Genomic DNA, 19865 nt, shown 5'->3' on the forward strand with positions numbered 1-19865 from the left:
CAGAATGTTTTACACACACACGCACACACCGTCATATGCGGGAATCGAACTCACGGTGTCGGCACACATGACCGACTTTATTTATTTATTTACGTATTTATTTGGTCACACACATTGACACGGTCATATGCGGGAATCGAACTCAACGTGTCGGCGCGCAAGATGGTCAAGTGCACCGCTACACTGTGGTAGATTAGATCGAGCACTCAGTGCTCGACTGTGTTGGTCTGTCTGTAGTTATCAGAGCATAAAGCCACAACACACCATCAGCGATTCCCGAACCTGATAGTATAGAAACATTCAAGTTTTCTTTTGTAGAATGAACATATAAAACCAATGCACAAATTTAAGCTTTCTTTTGTGGAATGAACATAAGACAGATCAAAGCACAATTTCGAAAAAGCAACACAAAATTTAAGATTAAAAAATGTTTCAATTTGGTTGAAGGACACACCAAAGATCTCTTCCAAAAATAACAATGTATGCACACTTTTCTTGTTGAAAACAAGAGTCAAACCTGAATAGAAGTAACGCTTTGCATCAACAGGAAGTGACGTATTTAAGTCGCTGTTGGCGGACGGAAGTGATCGGCATCCGGGCGTAGAGGTAAACAAATGCACAAGAAAGCTTGCTGACTTTAAGAGCACTACCACACAAGCGAGGGAATGTCTCGTTTGAGAGGCGCGCAGCAGGTGGATTCAGTACGAGGCTTCAGGACGCCCGAAAGTGAGCCTAGCGTCCCGTATGGACTCCTCAAGGCGGCCCGGCAGAGCGGAACGCTAAATCTGACCAATCGGAGTCTCACCGAAGGTGCTTTCAACCTAAGTGACGATTTTGTAACTGATTTCATGTCTTCAGTGCTCCTTTCAACGGGTGTCCTTTCTATTTCATACTGAAACGACATCAAAATCAATTTGCAGCAAACCGTAGTATATCAAACCCAATCTGCTTGATAAGGTCGGTAACGCACACTCTCAAACAAACATACACGTATACACACCAACATACACGCACGCACAGACACACACGCACACACACACAGAAATTATATATATATATATATATATATATATATATATATATATATATATATATATATATATATATATATATATATATATATATATATATATATATATATATATATATATATATATATATATATATATATATATATATATAGTGCCTTGCGAAAGTATTCGGCCCCCTTAAACCTTTCAACATTTCGCCACATTTCAGGCTTCAAACAAAGATATCAAATTTTTATTTTTTGTCAAGAATCAACAAGTGGGACACAATCGTGAAGTGGAACGAAATTTATTGGATAATTTAAACTTGTGATCAGTCTTCTCCTTGTTTGAGATGAAAGTTTGGCGGGACGGCCGGGTCTTGGTAGATTTGCAGTGGTCTGATACTCCTTCCATTTCAATATAATTGCTTGCACAGTGCTCCTTGAGATGTTTAAAGCTTGGGAAATGTTTTTGTATCCAAATCCGGCTTTAAACTTCTCCACAACAGTATCTCGGACCTGCCTGGTGTGTTCCTTTGTCTTTATGGTTTTCACTGCGATTTAAACAGAACCCTGAGACTATCAAAGAGCAGGTGCATTTATACGGAGATTTGATTACACACAGGTGCATTCTATTTATCATCAGTCATTTAGGACAAAATTGGATCATTCAAAGATCCTCACTGAACCTGTGAGTTTGCTGCACTGAAAGTAAAGGGGCCGAATAATATTGCACGCCCCACTTTTCAGTTTTATATTTGTTAAAAAAGTTTAAATTATCCAATAAATTTCGTTCCACTTCACGATTGTGTCCTACTTGTTGATTCTTGACAAAGAATTAAAATTTTACATCTTTGTTTGAAGCCTGAAATGTTGAAAAGTTCAAGGGCGCCGAATACTTTGGCAAGGCACTGTACCTTGTTATAGAAAAATTGTTATAATAAGAGTTCTAAAAACATATTTACAGTATGTGTTAAGAATTCTCCATGTTATTTATGTTATTCAGCTGGCTTTGATTTGAGGTAGGGGGATTTATTTTGAAGGCCGTTTTCAGGCGACTTCCTGTTTTACGTTCGTGTACACATGTCGGTTACAGTGGTACAGGGGTCATTAACGATGTAAGTGGTTCTCCTAACAAGAGACCCACCCAAATGAACGATCATGTGTCTAACCTTTAGGACAATGTAGTATTGGTCCAAATGTTCGTTTACATTCCTTTAGTCTATGTGTATATCAAAGTCAAAGTCTGCTTTATTGTCAATCTCTTCAAATGTCAAGACACACAAAGAAACGGAAATTACGTTTCCTCTATCCCACAGTGACGAGACACAGCACACGATAGACATACAAGTAAACGACACAAAATAAAAATAAGAAGGCACAAACAATAAATAATAAGAGTGATGAATAAATAATAAATAAACAAATTAGAGATGCACCGATCCGACTTTTTCAGTTTCGATACCGATGCCGTGACTTTGCGTATCGGTCGATACCCGATACCGATCCGATATTATGGTTGACTTAACAAGCTACATAACTCTACATGTGGAACAGAAAAGACCAAAGGCAATGGCATCAGGCAGACTACACAGTTCTTTGCTCTAAATTAGGGGTGTCCAAACTAACGGTCCAGTTTTTATTGGCCCGCAGCAAATTCTGGAAACATAATTGAATATGGCCCGCACAAGAAGCTTGAGCTCAGCTTCTCAGTTTCCACACTAGATGGAGCCCGGCACACAAAGCGTTTAACGTCCCATTAACACCCCCCCGGAAGAGAAGCGAACACGCAGCGTTTGACATCCGATTAAGTCCAATTTGAAGATGGTATGAATTCATCTTAACGGACCTTGGGTTAATCTCAGAAATAATTAAATCTATCTTTGTCTAATCGGCGTTCTCGACCCACGGCAGTAGCCGCAGGGGCCATACCCCTGATGGGGAAAGCCCACCGGCCGAGAGAGAGCGATGCTCTTTGTCCGAACGAACCTTTTATACCAGTCCAGTTCGTGGGTACTATGCCTGCTTGGTCACGTACCAGTTTTTTTCCATATTGTCATAGATTGGCATCAGATGACCCAAATGCTTCCAGAATAGACTGCACCAGCATCTCAGCCGGCCTCAACCGGATTCAACCAGATGAGGTGACCATGTTCTCACGGAAGTAACAATTTTCTCAGGGATGCTTCATTCTGTTTCCCACCCCCAAAACTTGTCAACTGTCCATCAACGTGACATTTGCAAATGTTTTTTTCTCTGACTTGTGTTCCGTCAAACAGCATTTTGTTTAGGCTTCAACTGGATGAACGTGACCGAGGTCACGCTCATATGTGGGACCTCAGTCTTCCACCACTTAGTATCCCATTAACCCTCTCCGCCTCCTCGTCTTTGCTCACATTCATACATTCATATGTAAATGGACATCAATATTACATACATGTTTGATATTGCTAATGGGACGTCAAACGCTTTTTGTGTGGCGGGTTCCATCTAGTGTGGAAACTGAGAAATGCAACAGAGTTGAGCTCAAGCTTCTTGTGCGGGCCATATTCAATTATGTTTTCAGAATTTGCTGCGGGCCAATAAAAACTGCGGCCCGCGGGCCGTAGTTTGGACACCCCTAACCTAGAGAATGTGCTTGCTGTGTGTTGCTGTGCTTCAGAACAAATCTTCATCTAATCCAGTGCTTCTCAATTATTTTCTGTTACGCCCCCCCCCCTAGCAAGAAGAAAACTTTTCGCGCCCCCCCCTCCCCACCGTGACTATCCTAACTTGTCTTGTAAATCGTAAAATGTTGCACTGTCGCAAACGTCACAGAAGTAACAATGAGAGCGCCACTGCCCCCTGCTGGGAAGATGCGCAATTACACTTTATTCTAGTACTGCAAAAAAAAAGCCTGTTCCCCAGGGTCACACGCGCCCCCCCAGGTATAGCACGGCGCCCCCCAAGGGGGGCGCGCCCCACTATTTGAGAAGCACTGATCTAATCGATGACTTTTTAAACTATTAATTTACTATGTTAGGTCAATCTGACTTTGGCACCATCTTCTGGTGTAATTTGGAATGGGAATGGAGGTTTACTGGTTCAACCAACAAATTCCCCTTTACCAATTTTAAGAATAGATGATTTTGAATAACTAACTTTTAAGTAACCCCTACTCAGGCCCCCTTCTTCAGGTCTTCCATGTCAAGCTTTGAAATTTGGAATTTCATCTTAGCCAATTCGTCTGGGCCAAATCCAATACACACTCACACACCATCTTTTACCATCCTATTCACCACATAACTCGAGCTGTGGTACAGGTGTCATTGATGATGTAAGTGGGTCTCCTAAAGAGAGAAATGAACGATCATGTGTCTAACCCAGGGGTGGGCAAACTTTTTGACTCGCGGGCCGAACTGGGTTCTAAATTTGGACCGGAGGGCCGAACCAGGAGCAGATGGACGTACCGTTGTCTTCCGTGTATAGTGCGCCCCCATGTATAATACGCACCCTAAAAATGGCATGCTGATGCTGAAAAAAAGCCTGTACCCATGTATAATACGCACCCAATTTTTATGAATTTTTTAATTTTTTTTTTTTTTTTTAAGTCCCAATGATCGTCACACACGCAGGGAGGCAATGGGTCCCATTTTTATAGTCTTTGGTATGGTCTTAACTAGGCTGGATGTAATTTTTTTTGTTGCCGTTGATTTCACCGACTGCCCGTAAACGCACCACCGCGCTCCGTGCGCGCATGTGAAAAAGGCGTGCGGACGTGACAAAGGCGGCTCTGTATGGGAGAGACGTTGAAGAGGAATAAAAACACCCTTGGAAACCAAAACTTGCCCCTCGTCGTGACTCGGAGCCGCAACAAATGTTTCGGATTTGTGTAGGGTACATTGTGACAGACAGCAAACGAGCAGGTGATCGAGCAAGCGTCTGATACGAGAGCATTGCGGTCGCATGGAGCGTGTTTGAAGTGAACAGCAGAGAAGAAAGGAACAAGGCAAAGTGTTGTGAAATAAAATATTACCTGTAATACGGATTTAGGTAGAGAACTGAACTCTCTCTCTTTATATAGCTGACGTGTCTTGCGCATCCGTTCTGCGCATCTGTAATGGCGGCCTCCGTATGATATCCGGTTTGCGTGTGTGCGCGTGTGAGCGAGAGAGAGCGAGAGAGAGAGTGCGAGAGAGAGAGCGAGAGAGAGAGAGCGAGAGAGAACGCTCAATCGTAGCGCGCCGCCGACCGCCCAACTGCACCGCGCTGGTTGCATTATTGTGACAGAGCCGTCGCTGAAATTTAGAAGATATTTTTAAAGTCCTGATGTACTTTCTAAAATTTAAGTGGACCTCAGTGCGCACTGCGCAGGGAGCTTAATTTGGTGCGGTCGCGCAACCGCAGCGCGCCGGGCGCTCACTGTCGCATTGCTTAAAGAGCGCCTTTGTGTTTTAGGATGAACAGCAGAGACCAAAGGAACAAGGCAAAGTGTTGTGAAATAAAATATTACCTGTAATACGCATTTTGTTATTTGCTGATTGAAACTGCTAATTAAACTGTGAATTGAAACTAATAGGAAGAAAACAAGTCTCACTCTTAATATAGCTGACGTGTCTTGCGCATCCGTTCTGCGCATCTGTAATGGCGGCCTCCGTATGACGTCCGGTCCGCGATGGAGATTAAAAATCAAACAATATTTGACAATAACAAACCATCAAGGATTGCACCATCGCATCAAACGATGTGTCGTCAATTATGAATTTTACTAAGTGTGTTGGGCAGGATGGCTGATTGCGATGCGCGATTGACAACAAACAAGAAGAAAGGTGATTTCAAGTTTTATTTCGGGGTAGATTTGTCATGTCTCGTCCCCAGTTTTGCTATCTGTCTAGGTTGCCATAGTTTCTGTTCGCGTCGCCCCTCTCTTCCTGTGTCACCTCAGTCGATGTAACGTGTTTTGTATTTAAGTCCTGTCTGCCCCTCGCTCACCGTCGGATCATTGCATGTGTTACTGTCATGATGTGGTTTCTGTTCCTGTCTTTGGTAATGTCACCCTGTCTTTTTGTTCCACGACTTTGTCGGTCAGTCCTGTTGTTGGTTTTGTTGTACCATGACTTTCGTTAAAAAAAAATAATAATAATAATTCTTTTTTTGTACCCATGTATAATGCGCACCCCAGATTTTAGGACAATAAATTACCGTTTTTTTCCGTGTATAGTGCGCAAAATTTAACGAATTTATTGTCCTAAAATCTGGGGTGCGCATTATACATGGGTACAAAAAATTTTTGATTTTTTTTTTTTAAATTTTTTTTTTTTTTTTTTTAGAAAACAAAACCGACAACAGGACTGACCGACAAAGTCGTGGAACAAAAAGACAGGGTGACATTACCAAAGACAGGAACAGAAAGCAAACAGACATCATGACAGTAACACATGCAATGATCCGACGGTGAGCGAGGGGCACCTGTGGGTGGCTTTAGCGCAAAACTGCATCTGAAAGCTCAGCGCGCGAATTACAAGAATGCTGTCGTCACAGCCCACGCTCTAAATTCGGGACTGATACAAATAGAGGGCGAGTGCGCCATGTCCGTACTACTGAGTACGTACACGCACTTGTGAGTGTGCACCGAGCTTTCTGACACCGCTTCCGGTAGTAAATGCGCAGGCGAGCGCTTCCCCATCTACTGGGGAAACGCAGTCATTGCAGGCAAAATGACCAAAAAAAAAAAGTTTAATAATACAATTTGTTCAGGGTTGGCGGGCCGGATTAAACGGTCCCGTGGGCCGGATTTGGCCCGCGGGCCATAGTGTGCCCACCGCTGGTCTAACCTTTAGGACAATGGAGTATTGCTCCAAGTGTTCGTTTACATTTCTTTAGTGTACGTGTATATGTGTGTGTATGTTTGTAGAAAGTAACATCTTTTTTGTATTACTAGCAGAACATTGAACTGGTGTACAGTGACATCGTCCTTCTTATTTAACTTTGCAACAGAGAAAGTGGTCCGACTTTTAAATATTTGTTTGACTGTCATAATCTTTGTGTTAAAGTGTTCGAATAGCAAGACGGTGGGCTTGAAAGCTGATCAAGTCTGTGTGTGTTGATGTTTTGCTCATACCAGTTCCGGCGAGCGTGTACCGGCTGAATGTGGACACACCCGCCGAGGCCCATCACGTGTCATTCGGCGCGTCAGAGCGCTGGTGGGAGCAAAGGGACCTCACTAAGCTGCTGCTGGCGTCCAACAGTCTCACAAACTTGTCCGATGACATCCAACTGCTGCCTGCGCTCACCACGCTCGATGTACGCCGGCCGCACAGCGCCTTCGTCGTTCTTTGTGTCATTACCACTTTGGGACCGCCTGCCTGCCTGCCTGCCTGCCTGCCTGCCTATCTGCCTGCTTATTGATGGCAAAATAATTGATTTACAAACATGTCATTGAAAAAGACTCAAGTTGAATATCGGCGGCTGTCGACATTCACTCAACAACTTGAATTTTCTTTTCTCACCATCACAATTGTACCACACATACATCAAGTCTGTCGGCGTGTCGGTTGATTAAGCATTTGGTCCCTGTGCGAGCGGCCTGAATGACGTGAACGAGGCTTCTCTGTGTCGTAGCTGCACGACAACCAACTGCAGATGCTGCCGGCCGCCTTGGGGGAACTGCGGGAACTTCAGCAGCTGCGACTCGGGTAAGTCGTGTGCCCGGCCGCGTAGGACCCTTTCGTCGTTGGACTTCGCCGCTTGTTAAGCGATCTGTGTTGTGCCATTGCCGTAGTCGCAACCGTTTGAGGTCACTGCCAATGGAGGTGTATACTCTGAAGAACCTGCAGAGCCTGACACTGCAGCAGAACCTGCTGGACGGGCTTTCTGAGGAGCTGGGACAACTGGAGGCGCTGACCGAGCTGGTAGCTACCCGCTAACCACTTGCCGAAAATGTGCACGAGAAACACGAATTCATCGATGGACGCCAACGATGTCCGTAATGTTCATCGTAGACGCGAGTTCGTGACGTCAACAAATACTTCCAACCATTTTGAAATGTTCCTTATTGTGTTGAGGCACAGGCTGGTATTTGATCGACTCTGACGCCAGGATGATCTTAAGCCACAATATCAGTGTTCAAATTACAGCCGTAAAGTGACTTTTGTTTTTAATATTTGGGTAAATAAAATAATTTTACCCTCATTGAGCATAATCACCCAAGTCAGCTTTAAATACATGAACGTTTACTGTCTTTTTCCACGGGGCCACGTGTCCTTGGGGCTAACGAGTAGCCCCATATCAAGAGGCGATTCGATTGGACGAGATTCACGTCAAGGAGGCTCTCGATTTTTATTTTTATTTTTTCCAAGTTACACCAAAATGCCCACGTCGAATGGTGATGCCGTTTTGCAGTGGGTTGTTGTGGTTGTGCAGAAAACCTAGCCAAAGCTTCAAATGGGCGAGGCTTGATCACTTGTCTCGGGCGCCAGGACCTGTCCGACAACCGGCTGACGGAGCTCCCATCAAGCCTAGGCCGCCTCTGCCGCCTGCAGAAGCTCCACCTGTGTCGCAACAAGCTGGGCCGTCTGCCCGACAGCCTGTCACTGCTCACCAGTAAGACTCCTGAATGCGATGGTGGGATGGTGCCGAGCCGGACCATGAAAAGCACATTTTTGGAATTGATTGTGTCTGCTTCTTGCCCCTGCAGATGTGAAGCTGCTGGACTGTAGCAACAACCTGCTGAGCGACGTTCCTGCCACCCTTTCGCAGATGGCAGCCCTGGAGCAGCTCTACCTGCGCCACAACAAGCTTTGCCAACTCCCGCTGCTTCACGCGCCCGTGCTCAAGGTGACACTTGAAAAGCCACAAAATGAAATGTTTTCAAAATATGACCCCAAAGAAAACTTAACTTTGTTTTGAATCTCCATATTACATAGCCTACACATTTGAAACTGTGTCAAAATAAAATACAAATATTAAGATTTCTATTTTTGGTTTTGAAAAAAAAAGTGAAATATTTGATTAATATGAAATTGAAAAATGAAATTTTCAAATCATCCAATCCCTGGCGTTGAGCCAAAACCTGTTGAATCACAATTTGGTCACTTTAGTGCAGCGGTGTCCAAACTATGGCCCGCAGTTTTTATTGGCCCGCAGCAAATTCTGAAAACATAATTGAATATGGCCCGCCCAAGAAGCTTGAGCTCAACTCTGTTGCACTTCTCAGTTTCAACACTAGATGGAGCCCGCCACACAAAGCGTTTGACGTCCCATTACGAACACGTAGCGTTTGACGTCCCATTAGCAATACCCCCACCCCCCCTGTCAGGTTTAATTCGCTGACTGAATAACTGTTAAGAGAAGAGCAACAGCAACCAAACCACAAGTGAGACAGAATATTAAGTCTTTTCTCGCGAGGAGTGCAGTACAGATAGCTTACAACAATCTCACTACACTAAATATCTGTATGCACTCCCGCTCTTTTTATTTGGATTTGCCCTACCCACAATCGTGAGACAAGGCCCCTAAAGGGGGGGGGGGGAGCATGTGGGCTTTGCCTCGTAAGGAAAAATCACTAGGTGTTTACATACTGATAAGAACATGTGGGAAGTGGACTGGATAGAAAAGAAAACCTTTGACCTCTAGTCAAAACATAGCAAGGGATGTTTTACGACCTTGTGTAGGATGAGACAAGCTAAGTTATTTATTACTGGGTACCAGGGCTGTGGACTCGGTTCGGACTCGGGGACTCGGACTCGGTCGGACTCAGTCATTTTTGCCGGACTCGGACTCGGACTCAGTGCTGATTTTGACCGAGTCCACCGAGTCCGACAATAAAAAAAAAAAAGAGGCAAGACGCAGCCAGAGAGTGTCAGGTTACAGTCAGCGCGGTAGGAGTTGGAAGAAGCAGTAAAAACTCCACCAAACTCACCGTAATGACCCGTGATATATGTTATATCCTTACTATTTTCCAGGTTCTTAGATAGCAAGAATAGGTCGGACAACGACGTGAATGATAACTGCTTTATTCCTTACTCACAGTGCGTTCACAGGGCGTACCACTACAACACAGAATGCGCCCATCCCACTTCCGGGGTTTTTCTACGGAATTTGAGTTAGCCCAAAATACACAACATCTCTTCCCCTCTTACAATGAACATGCTATATGCACCTATAACTTGACATCTTCAAGATCTATCAATAACTACCATTAAACAAATATCATATATGGTCCAGACAATTATGACAATAATATTCCCATGAAACCTTAACTTTGGGTGAGTTTGGACTACGTCGAATTATACCGAATTATAGCGAAAAACCGATGTCGTACGGCGTCGTACGGCGTCAGCACTATGTTGTTTTCAATAAAAACATGAAGAACTCACGTTTGCGTCAGTCAATTTTAATTTTTATAAAGGATTATTCTCATTTGATGTCTTTAAATTCATCCGCGTTCTGCCATTGAAGCGGGGTGCATTCAAAAACCAGTCGTACAGACTGAAATGTTTTGTGATCAAATCTTTCATAACGAGAATGATTTGAGTGAATTGATTTGAATGAATAATTGAGACGAAATTTCAGTTCTGAAGGCTTCTTTTGTCCCAAGCAAAGTGACAGATGGTGGGGAGGGGGGATAAAAATTGTAAAATCAATTCACTCAAATCATTCTCGTTATGAAAGATTTGATCACAAAACGCGTGTGGCTTTTTCTTAAATGAACACGTTTGACATTGCTATCGTGTCAGCTTTTAATTATGTTGCGCTGTCATGTTAAAGCAAATTAATAAATGCAACAATATTAATTTGCTTTGAAAATACCTGAGTAATAAAATAAAATGGATGGATGGATGAATGATGATCACAATTACCGTTTTTTTCCGTGTATAGTGCGCAAAATTTAACGAATTTATTGTCCTAAAATCTGGGGTGCGCATTATACATGGGTACAAAAATTTTTTAAATTTTTTATTTATTTTTTTTATTTTTTTTTTCTTTTAATTTTTTTTTTTTTTTAGAAAACAAACCCAACAACAGGACTGACCGACAAAGTCGTGGAACAAAAAGACAGGGTGACATTACCAAAGACAGGAACAGAAAGCAAACAGACATCATGACAGTAACACATGCAATGATCCGACGGTGAGCGAGGGGCAGACGGACTTAAATACAAAACACGTTACATCGATTGAGGTGACACAGGAAGAGAGGGGCGACGTGACGCGAACAGAAACTATGGCAAAACATAGCAAAACTGGGGACGAGACATGACAAATCTCCCCCGAAATAAAACTTGTAATCACCTTTCTTGTTTGTTGTCAATCGCGCATCGCATTCAGCCATCCTGTCCCAACACACTTAGTCAAAAAAATCCATAATCGATGACACATCGTTTGATGCGATGGTGCAATCCTTGATGGTGTGTTATTGTCAAATATTGTTTGTTTTTAATCTCCATCGCGGACCGGACGTCATACGGAGGCCGCCATTACAGATGCGCAGAACGGATGGGCAAGACACGTCAGCTATATTAAGAGCGAGAGTTGTTTTCTTCCTATTAGTTTCAATTCACAGTTTAATTAGCAGTTTCAATCAGCAAATAACAAAATGCGTATTACAGGTAATATTTTATTTCACAACACTTTGCCTTGTTCCTTTCGTCTCTGCTGTTCATCCTAAAACACAAAGGCGCTCTTTAAGCAATGCGACAGTGAGCGCCCGGCGCGCTGCGGTTGCGCGACCGCACTAAATTAAGCTCCCTGCGCAGTGCGCACTGAGGTCCACTTAGATTTTAGAAAGTACATCAGGACTTTAAAAATATCTTCTAAATTTCAGCGACGGCTCTGTCACAATAATGCGACCAGCGCGGTGCAGTTGGGCGGTCGGCGGCGCGCTACGGTTGAGCGTTCTCTCTCGCACTCTCGCTCTCGCACACACGCGCACACACACGCACACGCGCATACACGCAAACCGGGTATCATATGGAGGCCGCCATTACAGATGCGCAGAACGGATGCGCAAGACACGTCAGCTCTATAAAGAGCGAGAGTTCAGTTCTCCACCTATTAGTTTCAATTCACAGTTTAATTAGCAGTTTCAATCAGCAAATAACAAAATGCGTATTACAGGTAATATTTTATTTCACAACACTTTGCCTTGTTCCTTTCGTCTCTGCTGTTCACTTCAAACACGCTCCATACGACCGCAATGCTCTCGTATCAGACGCTTGCTCGATCACCTGCTCGTTTGCTGTCTGTCACAATGTACCCTACACAAATCCGAAACATTTGTTGCGGCTCCGAGTCACGACGAGGGGCAAGTTTTGGTTTCCAAGGGTGTTTTTATTCCTCTTCAACGTCTCTCCCATACAGAGCCGCCTTTTTCACGTCCGCACGCCTCTTTCCCGTGCGCGCACGGAGCGCGGTGGTGCGTTTACCGGCAGTCGGAGAAATCAACGGCAACAAAAAAAATTACATCCAGCCTAGTTAAGACCATACCAAAGACTATAAAAATGGGACCCATTGCCTCCCTGCGTGTGTGACGATCATTGGGACTTAAAAAAATAATAATAATAATTTCATAAAAAGAAATTCATAAAAACTGGGTGCGTATTATACATGGGTACAGGCTTTTTTCCAGCATCAGCATGCCATTTTTAGGGTGCGTATTATACATGGGGGCGCACTATACACGGAAAAAAACGGTAAGTAGAAAGTCTCCTTTGTAATATATACTCCTTGTAGCCTGTACCCAAAAAGAGGAGTTTCTTTGCATCGATGTTTATGCAAAGAGCTCACGTAATTATATTGTTGCGTTTTGGTGAAGTGAATTAGTGTTCCGTCTGTACGACTGGTCTTTGAATGCACCCTGCTTCAATGGCAGAACGCGGATGGCATCAAATGAGAATAATCCTTTATAAAAATTAAAATTGACTGACGCAAACGTGAGTTCTTCATGTTTTTATTGAAAACAACATAGTGCTGACGCCGTACGACATGGGGGGTTTCGCTTTCCAAATAAGGGGTCGTCACTAATTATTTGTGTTTGGATAAATGTCTGAGCTATAATGCTGTAATTAATGATTAAAACTTGAAAGTATCTGTTTATTGTATTCGTTTATACGTTTAATAAAGACAAAGCCATCACAAAACTGTTGTAATTATTTAGATTTTGATCTAAATTAGCCTTGAATAAAGACTAAGCAATCACATGAATTAACAGAAAAAATGGACAGCCGGACTCATGGCCAAGAGGCCGGACTCGGACCCGGACTCGGTGCAAAAATCCGACCGAGTCCACAGCCCTGCTGGGTACGCACCAACATAATCTTACGATCAAGATAGTTTGGAAAACCCTGACTTTAATTGTCACATGGAGGTTCATCTGGGGTGCAAGACAGCAATGAGGCATGTTGTCTAACAAAGTGGTCTTTGTTAGAAAGGAACTGTCTCGGTAGATGTCTTCTTTTTGCTGAGTTGTCAGCTGCGCCCTGTCTGACCCAGCTGTAACCTCTCTCTTGACCCAGCCGTAATTTTTCTCTTCCGTGGTACATCATAAAAACAGCAAGGCCAAACAGCAAGCATATATTGCGGTAAAGCATTGATTAGAGAACGCATGATAACGCCACAATCACAATCACAATCTATATATATATATATATACACACACACACACACACACACACACACACTTTTTCTAACACCCCCCCGGAAGAGAAGCGAACACGCAGCGTTTGGCACCCGGGCCCCTTCACGTTACTAAATCTGGCCCTCCTTGCAAAAAGTTTCGACACCCCTGCTTTAGTGTGTGTCAAAAATGTACACTATTAGACGGTTTCCTGAAGAGCGAGGGTTCAAGAGTGAGCATCTGCGCTGGCAAGCACAATTTGACGCATTTGAACCGTCCGTCTGTTGCTTGCTAGGAGCTTTACGTGGGCAACAACCAGATCACCGGCATGTCCGGCGAGCACCTAGCTGGCTTGGGCGTCCTGTCCGTGCTGGAGCTGCGAGACAACCAAATCGGCGCACTGCCTGAGCAGCTGGCGGCGCTGGGCACACTCACGCGTCTCGACCTCACTAACAACAACATCGGCACGTGAGTCCCGCCTCCGCCCGTGCGGCTGTGCTTCGCAGACTCTGGCGCCGCTGAGATCTGCACGCGTGGCAGGCTTCCTGCGGCTCTCGGCCTGCTGCCCGAGCTGAAGATTCTGCTGCTGGAGGGAAATCCTCTGCGTGGGATCAGGAGAGGCCTGCTGACGGTTTGTCCTCTCGGCAGCTCGGCTTTTGCCTCCGCGCTGTTTGTCTGTCCACCTAAAATTGGACAGCGTTTGAGGGCGGCGCCTCAATGTACCGACCGGCTTTTGAAATTTGGATGAAGCGTACTTGGAAAGGAAAGTGTATTGAACAAACGCTGAGCGCCAAGCAAACAAATGACACTGGACTTTTCCTTGACCACAGAAAGGAACCAACGAGCTTCTCAAGTACCTCCGAGGGAGAATTAAAGGTACGCTCGCAGCTTTGCCGCATTCTGCTGACGCATTTACACAAGCTCGCCGATTGTGGCGTTCCGACCTGCTTGTGTGCTTTTTCAGAGGACCCCAAGAGCGCTGGCGAAGTGCCAACCGCCATGACACTGCCCAGCCAGGCCGATGTCAACGTGGATAACATCAAAACGCTCAAGTCGCTGGTGTACAGGTGAGTGAGCCAAGTCGGGAGACAGCCCTCTGGAACCCGCAGCCGTGACCTTCTCGTGCGCCCGCTCAGTGACAAGAAGGCTGATCGCATCCCGGACGAGTTGTTCCTGGCCGCCGCCGAGCACACAGTCACCTCTGCCAACTTCAGCAAGAACCTGCTGAGCGAGGTGCCACCGAGGTGAGCGGAAGGGGGCGCGCCCGGGGTCAGACGCGTTGGTAAAGCGAGCGGCTCTGCATAGGCTGGCTGACACACGGGCGTCTCTGACGGAGCTCAATGTAGCGTTCAACAGGCTGAGCTGCTGCGAGCCGCTCTGCTCTCTGGCCAACCTGCTGCACCTGGACCTCAGGTACAAGTCTGCCTTCATGCCACCATTTTCAACTCCATTTTGCATCTTTCTGATCCGCTTCTTGTACCTGCGTGCGTCAGGAACAACCAGCTGAGGCATTTGCCGGCCGCGCTGAAGAACTTGACAAGACTTCACTCGCTCATCCTCAACTTCAACAAGTAAGCAAACCTCATCAAAGCCGAGGCGGAAAGGTTCGGCTGGCCAGCTGACGGGATTGTGCTGCAGGTTCAAGTCCTTCCCAGAGGTTTTGTACAACATGCCGTCGCTGGAGACCATCCTGCTGGCCAACAACCAGGTGGCGAGCATGGACCCCGCCCGCTTGCTGGGCCTGCTGTGCCTGTCCACGCTGGACTTGTCCAACAACGACCTGCTCAACGTGCCGCCTCAACTGGGCCTGTGCATCACACTCAGGTGGCTGACTGTTCCCATTGGCTTGTCACATGCGAGGCTCACTCTGAACGATTCTTAAGATGGCTTTGGCACTTGGTAGTTTCTCAAACGCGACTGCGTTGATATTGTTCAGGTCTCTCAGTCTTGAGGGCAATCCTTTCCGGACGCCGCGAGCCGCCATAATGACCAAGGGAACGGACGCCGTGTTAGAGTACCTGCGCAGTCGCATTCCTGCATGAGCACCAAAAGTTTGTGGGTTTTCAAGGGCATATGGCCTCTGCTACCTGAATGCCTGCATACAATGGGGAGTCAAAGACGCATGGGCTAACAGTTAGCATCTAAGTGGCAGTGTTGTATGATAAACGTTTTGATTCAATGGTGGGAGATTAATGCCTTTGATTCCTTATATCACAATGATATATTCTTTTGTCAAATGTAAATATTGGAATTGATATTTGTCTAATAAATACAGTGCCTTGCGAAAGTATTCGGCCCCCTTGAACCGTTCAGCATTTCAACATTTCAGGCTTCAAACATAAAGGTATAAAATTTTAATTTTTTGTCAAGAATCAACAAGTGGGACACAATCGTGAAGTGGAACGAAATTTATTGGATAATTTAAACTTTTTTAACAAATAAAAAACTGAAAAGTGGGCCGTGCAATATTCTGCCCCTTTACTTTCAGTGCAGCAAACTCACTCCAGAAGTTCAGTGAGGGTCTTTGAATGATCCAATGTTGTCCTAAATGACTGATGATGATAAATAGAATGCACCTGTGTGTAATCAAGTCTCCGTATAAATGCACCTGCTCTTTGATAGTCTCAGATTCAAGAGTTTTTATTCGCCATGTTTGAGAGTGCCAAACAAGGAATTTGACAGCCTCTCGATGTGCAAAAGTGATAGACTCCAAGCGACTTGCAGCTGTAATTGCAGCAAAATGTGGCGCTACAAAGTATTGGCGCAAGGGGGCCGAATAATATCGCACGCCCCACTTTTCAGTTTTTTATTTGTTAAAAAAGTTTAAATTAACCAATAAATTTTGTTCCACTTCACGATTGTGTCCCACTTGTTGATTCTTGACAAAAAAAATAAACTTTTGTATCTTTGTTTGAAGCCTGAAATGTCGCGAAATGTTGAAAGGTTCAAGGGGGCTAGAATACTTTCGCAAGGCACTGTAAGTAACCCCAGACTGTACACCCTGAAGAAAGTTATCAGACTCAAATTACATTAGACATTCGAAAAAATAAGTTAACATTGCCACTGTGTTCTCACTATTAATAAGATTTTTTTATTGAAAAAAAAATAAAAACACAAATATAGTTGCTTTTTACAAGTTGCATTATTACAGTGCCGTTAGTCTCTGAGTTACAAATGTCCAATTATGCTAAAGCCTCGATGTCAAGCCCTAATAAATTAAACTGACACATTCTGAATCAATTTATTGATGCACAGTATTACATTATATTGATCGATTTTGCAGTCGTACCATTATTCTCTCACTTACTATTTGAATGACGCATACATAAAAAATACGTAACATAAACGTCATTGGGATTTAGTGCAGTTTGTCCAATTTAAGTTGCCGTAGCATGACGTCATCAATAGTCGCAGTCTTAAAACCGGAGTCGATGCACTACATCGAGCTCCTTCGGGCAGCGTCTTTCCCAATTCTAATAAGCCTTTGAAGCTTTCCCTGAGCATGGCGTGGATAAACAACACACGTCAGGTGTTCATCTGGTAAGATTACTTTGAGTTTATTTTTTATTTTTTTGTTATATTCACGATTGGATGGCAAGGGTCACCTAAAAACCAGCAAGAGGAAAGGGCTTGATTTCAAATTGTAATATTCAGGGGTGAGAATTTACCGCGGGTCCGCGGATTTCCGTGTTTTTTTCCGTCGAAAGTATTTTCGTGAATAGTGTAAATCCGTTGAGAAAAGGATTTTTTTTATATAGGGGGGTGAACGGCCGGCACATGGAATCAAAAACTTCCTTTCGATCGTGCGTACCACTCAGTTTGAAAAGACACGCTCCCAAGTCCCGTTGTCCAAATTAAACCTTTTAACAACGGAATTGGTCTTCCTTTACTGATGACCTCCTGCTTCGACCGAAAATCCATAGTTGAAAATCGTTTGGAAATGTAATTCTCCATTGTAAAAGAAACCTAAAAATGGAAGGGAAAAAAAACGAATGTAAAACGAAACAAATGGACGACTGCTCCTCAGTTATTCACTGTAAATTTGAAATGGAGATCTCTTATTCTACAGGTAGGCACATGAGGCATCCCGGGATCCATAAGGCTGGAGAACCTTTTTTTTTCATAGCCTCCATAAGGTCTCTTTTCAAAGCCGTTTTGTTCATCTAAAGCAGGGGTGGGCAATTGTGGTCCTCGAGGGCCGGTGTCTTGCATGTTTTATATGCAACACACCTGATTCAAATGATCAAGATCGTTATCCAGCTTCTGCAGACCTTGCTAATTATGTGACCATTTGAATCAGGTGTGTTGCAACAGGGTGACATAGAAAACATGCAGGACCCGGCCCTCGGGGATTGCCCACCCCTGATCTAAAGAAACACGACGTTACAGACAGATGGCAAAAAACACTAGATATTATATACATCAGCTTAACTACGGATTTCGATCTCTTTGTGTTTCGGCATGTGAAGAAGTTGACAATAAAGCAGACTTTGACTTTGATAGCCACTAGGGGTGTAACGATTCATCGATACACATCGATTCATCGATATAGTGCTCTACGATTTGTTGGCATCGATGCTAAACGTAAACATCGCTCTATATCGCCCGTTTTAGACCTCAGACATTAGACGTGACTTTATTTTGAAATCCAGTTCATTGTTGCTTGCTTCCTCTTTCCGGGAGCAGTGCGCGGCGTGTTATGTTGTAAGCAGAGCAGGCACGTGAAAGGGGAGCCGACAACTACGCGGCTCCTGGGCTGGTGCTATGGCTAGTGTCCAGGAAGAAGAGGAAATTCGCTCCCCTTTGGGCTTCAAGTAATTCGTTTGGAAGCACTTTGTAATTTCTTAATTAAATAGAGTTTGCAGTACCTTGTTGATTTTGCGTATGAATTGTTATAAATCAGGATATTGTTCTATATCGATCGTAGAGCACTATCGTGATGTATCATGAATCAATCACAGCAGGCGTTAAGCTATCGGCAAATATCGTATTGTGGTTCTTTGTATCAATATATCGTATCATGACAAAACCCGCGATTTACACCCCTAATAGCCACAGTGACAACGACATAAAGACAGAGCAGTTCAGTCTAACTGCATAGCCTGTCAACATAGGCAGCCGTGTGATTATGCAATCCTCAGAGGAGGCTAGGCAGGAAGTTGGCTCTTCCCAGCGAATCGTCCTCGGTTTTAAAATAACTAAAAATTCAGCGATTTTTAGTTCAAAATGATACAAAACTATTGAAATTAAAAGGAAAATGACTTAAAAACAATTGAATTTGCTTTTCCCCTTTTCATGCCTCCTCTGACCGCATGTCCTGAGATAGATAGATAGATAGATAGATAGATAGATAGATAGATAGATAGATAGATAGATAGATAGATAGATAGATAGATAGATAGATAGATAGATAGATAGATAGATAGATAGATAGATAGATAGATAGCTAGATAGACGCATGCGCACGCATGCGCACGCACACACGCACACGCATGCACATTTGCCATTCTCATCCCTGAATATTTGATAATTTCTTCGCTTGGTTTGAAGCACGCAAAGCAGCCTGCATAAAGTCACGTGAAGTCTCTGATGCCAACACGCGCTCGCGCGCACACACAATGTAATACCGTGCACTGACACACGCACACAAAACATACACTAGCAGATGGATTGAGCGGCCGACGGTGTCGTCGTAATTGTGACTTTTTCCTCAGGTGTTCTGCGAGGTCCCTCGCAGTCGCGCCGCCCGCTCGCCTCAACTCCAACAGGACGTCGGTGGTGCGCTGCGGTCGACAGAAATACGAACGCTTGTACCCGGCGATGCTGGTGCGGCCAGACGGCTCCACCGTCAACATCCGATACAGAGAACCCAGACGCATCCTCATGGTAAGCGCGACGGCGCCCGTACGCCGCTTCGGTTGTCTCCGCGTTTTCACTTGGTTTGTGTTTTTGCCAGATGCCGGTCGTTCTTTCCACATTGTCGGAGGAGCAGCGACGTAGTCGCCAGAAGAGGCGTGACGTCAAGAAGACAGTAAAAGGGACCGCGGTCGACTATGAGGACGACTTCAAGGTGGACGCGTACAGCCGATTCTGGGACAAGACGAAATAGGGAGAAAACGCTTGCCCTTAAGATTGTAAATTGTATGAATGTTTGGGTTTTCTTTTTGTTCATCAATTGATTGAAATAAACATTGTGACTAAAGCTGGTTGTCATGGCCGATTTCCTAAATCAATTCGATTTTGATTCTGAAGGTTCTGAATT

At 44.4% G+C, this 19865-nt stretch overlaps 1 protein-coding gene across 7 annotated transcripts; it reads left to right on the forward strand.

Moving 5' to 3' along the window:
• The first annotated feature begins 537 nt into the window (after positions 1-537).
• Positions 538-19805, forward strand: lrrc40 (leucine rich repeat containing 40). Of its 7 annotated transcripts, XM_061296401.1 has the most exons (18): positions 677-810; positions 921-957; positions 3072-3153; positions 7113-7291; positions 7610-7683; positions 7770-7899; positions 8467-8590; positions 8685-8824; positions 13899-14071; positions 14144-14234; positions 14434-14479; positions 14568-14670; positions 14740-14847; positions 14909-15016; positions 15097-15174; positions 15242-15427; positions 19318-19489; positions 19560-19805. In XM_061296401.1, the coding sequence occupies exons 5-18, from the start codon at positions 7631-7633 to the stop codon at positions 19710-19712; spliced, it is 1665 nt and encodes a 554-aa protein (XP_061152385.1). In that variant the 5' UTR covers positions 677-810; positions 921-957; positions 3072-3153; positions 7113-7291; positions 7610-7630; the 3' UTR covers positions 19713-19805. The 7 variants fall into 7 exon arrangements, with proteins under 7 accessions (XP_061152383.1, XP_061152380.1, XP_061152381.1 ...); XM_061296400.1 differs by lacking the exons at positions 677-810; positions 921-957 and adding an exon at positions 571-606; XM_061296398.1 differs by lacking the exon at positions 921-957 and having other exon boundaries at positions 669-810.
• The last annotated feature ends 60 nt before the right edge of the window (positions 19806-19865 follow it).

Source organism: Syngnathus typhle, linkage group LG14 (assembly GCF_033458585.1).
Source record: "Syngnathus typhle isolate RoL2023-S1 ecotype Sweden linkage group LG14, RoL_Styp_1.0, whole genome shotgun sequence".
Classification (NCBI taxonomy): Eukaryota; Metazoa; Chordata; class Actinopteri; order Syngnathiformes; family Syngnathidae; genus Syngnathus; species Syngnathus typhle.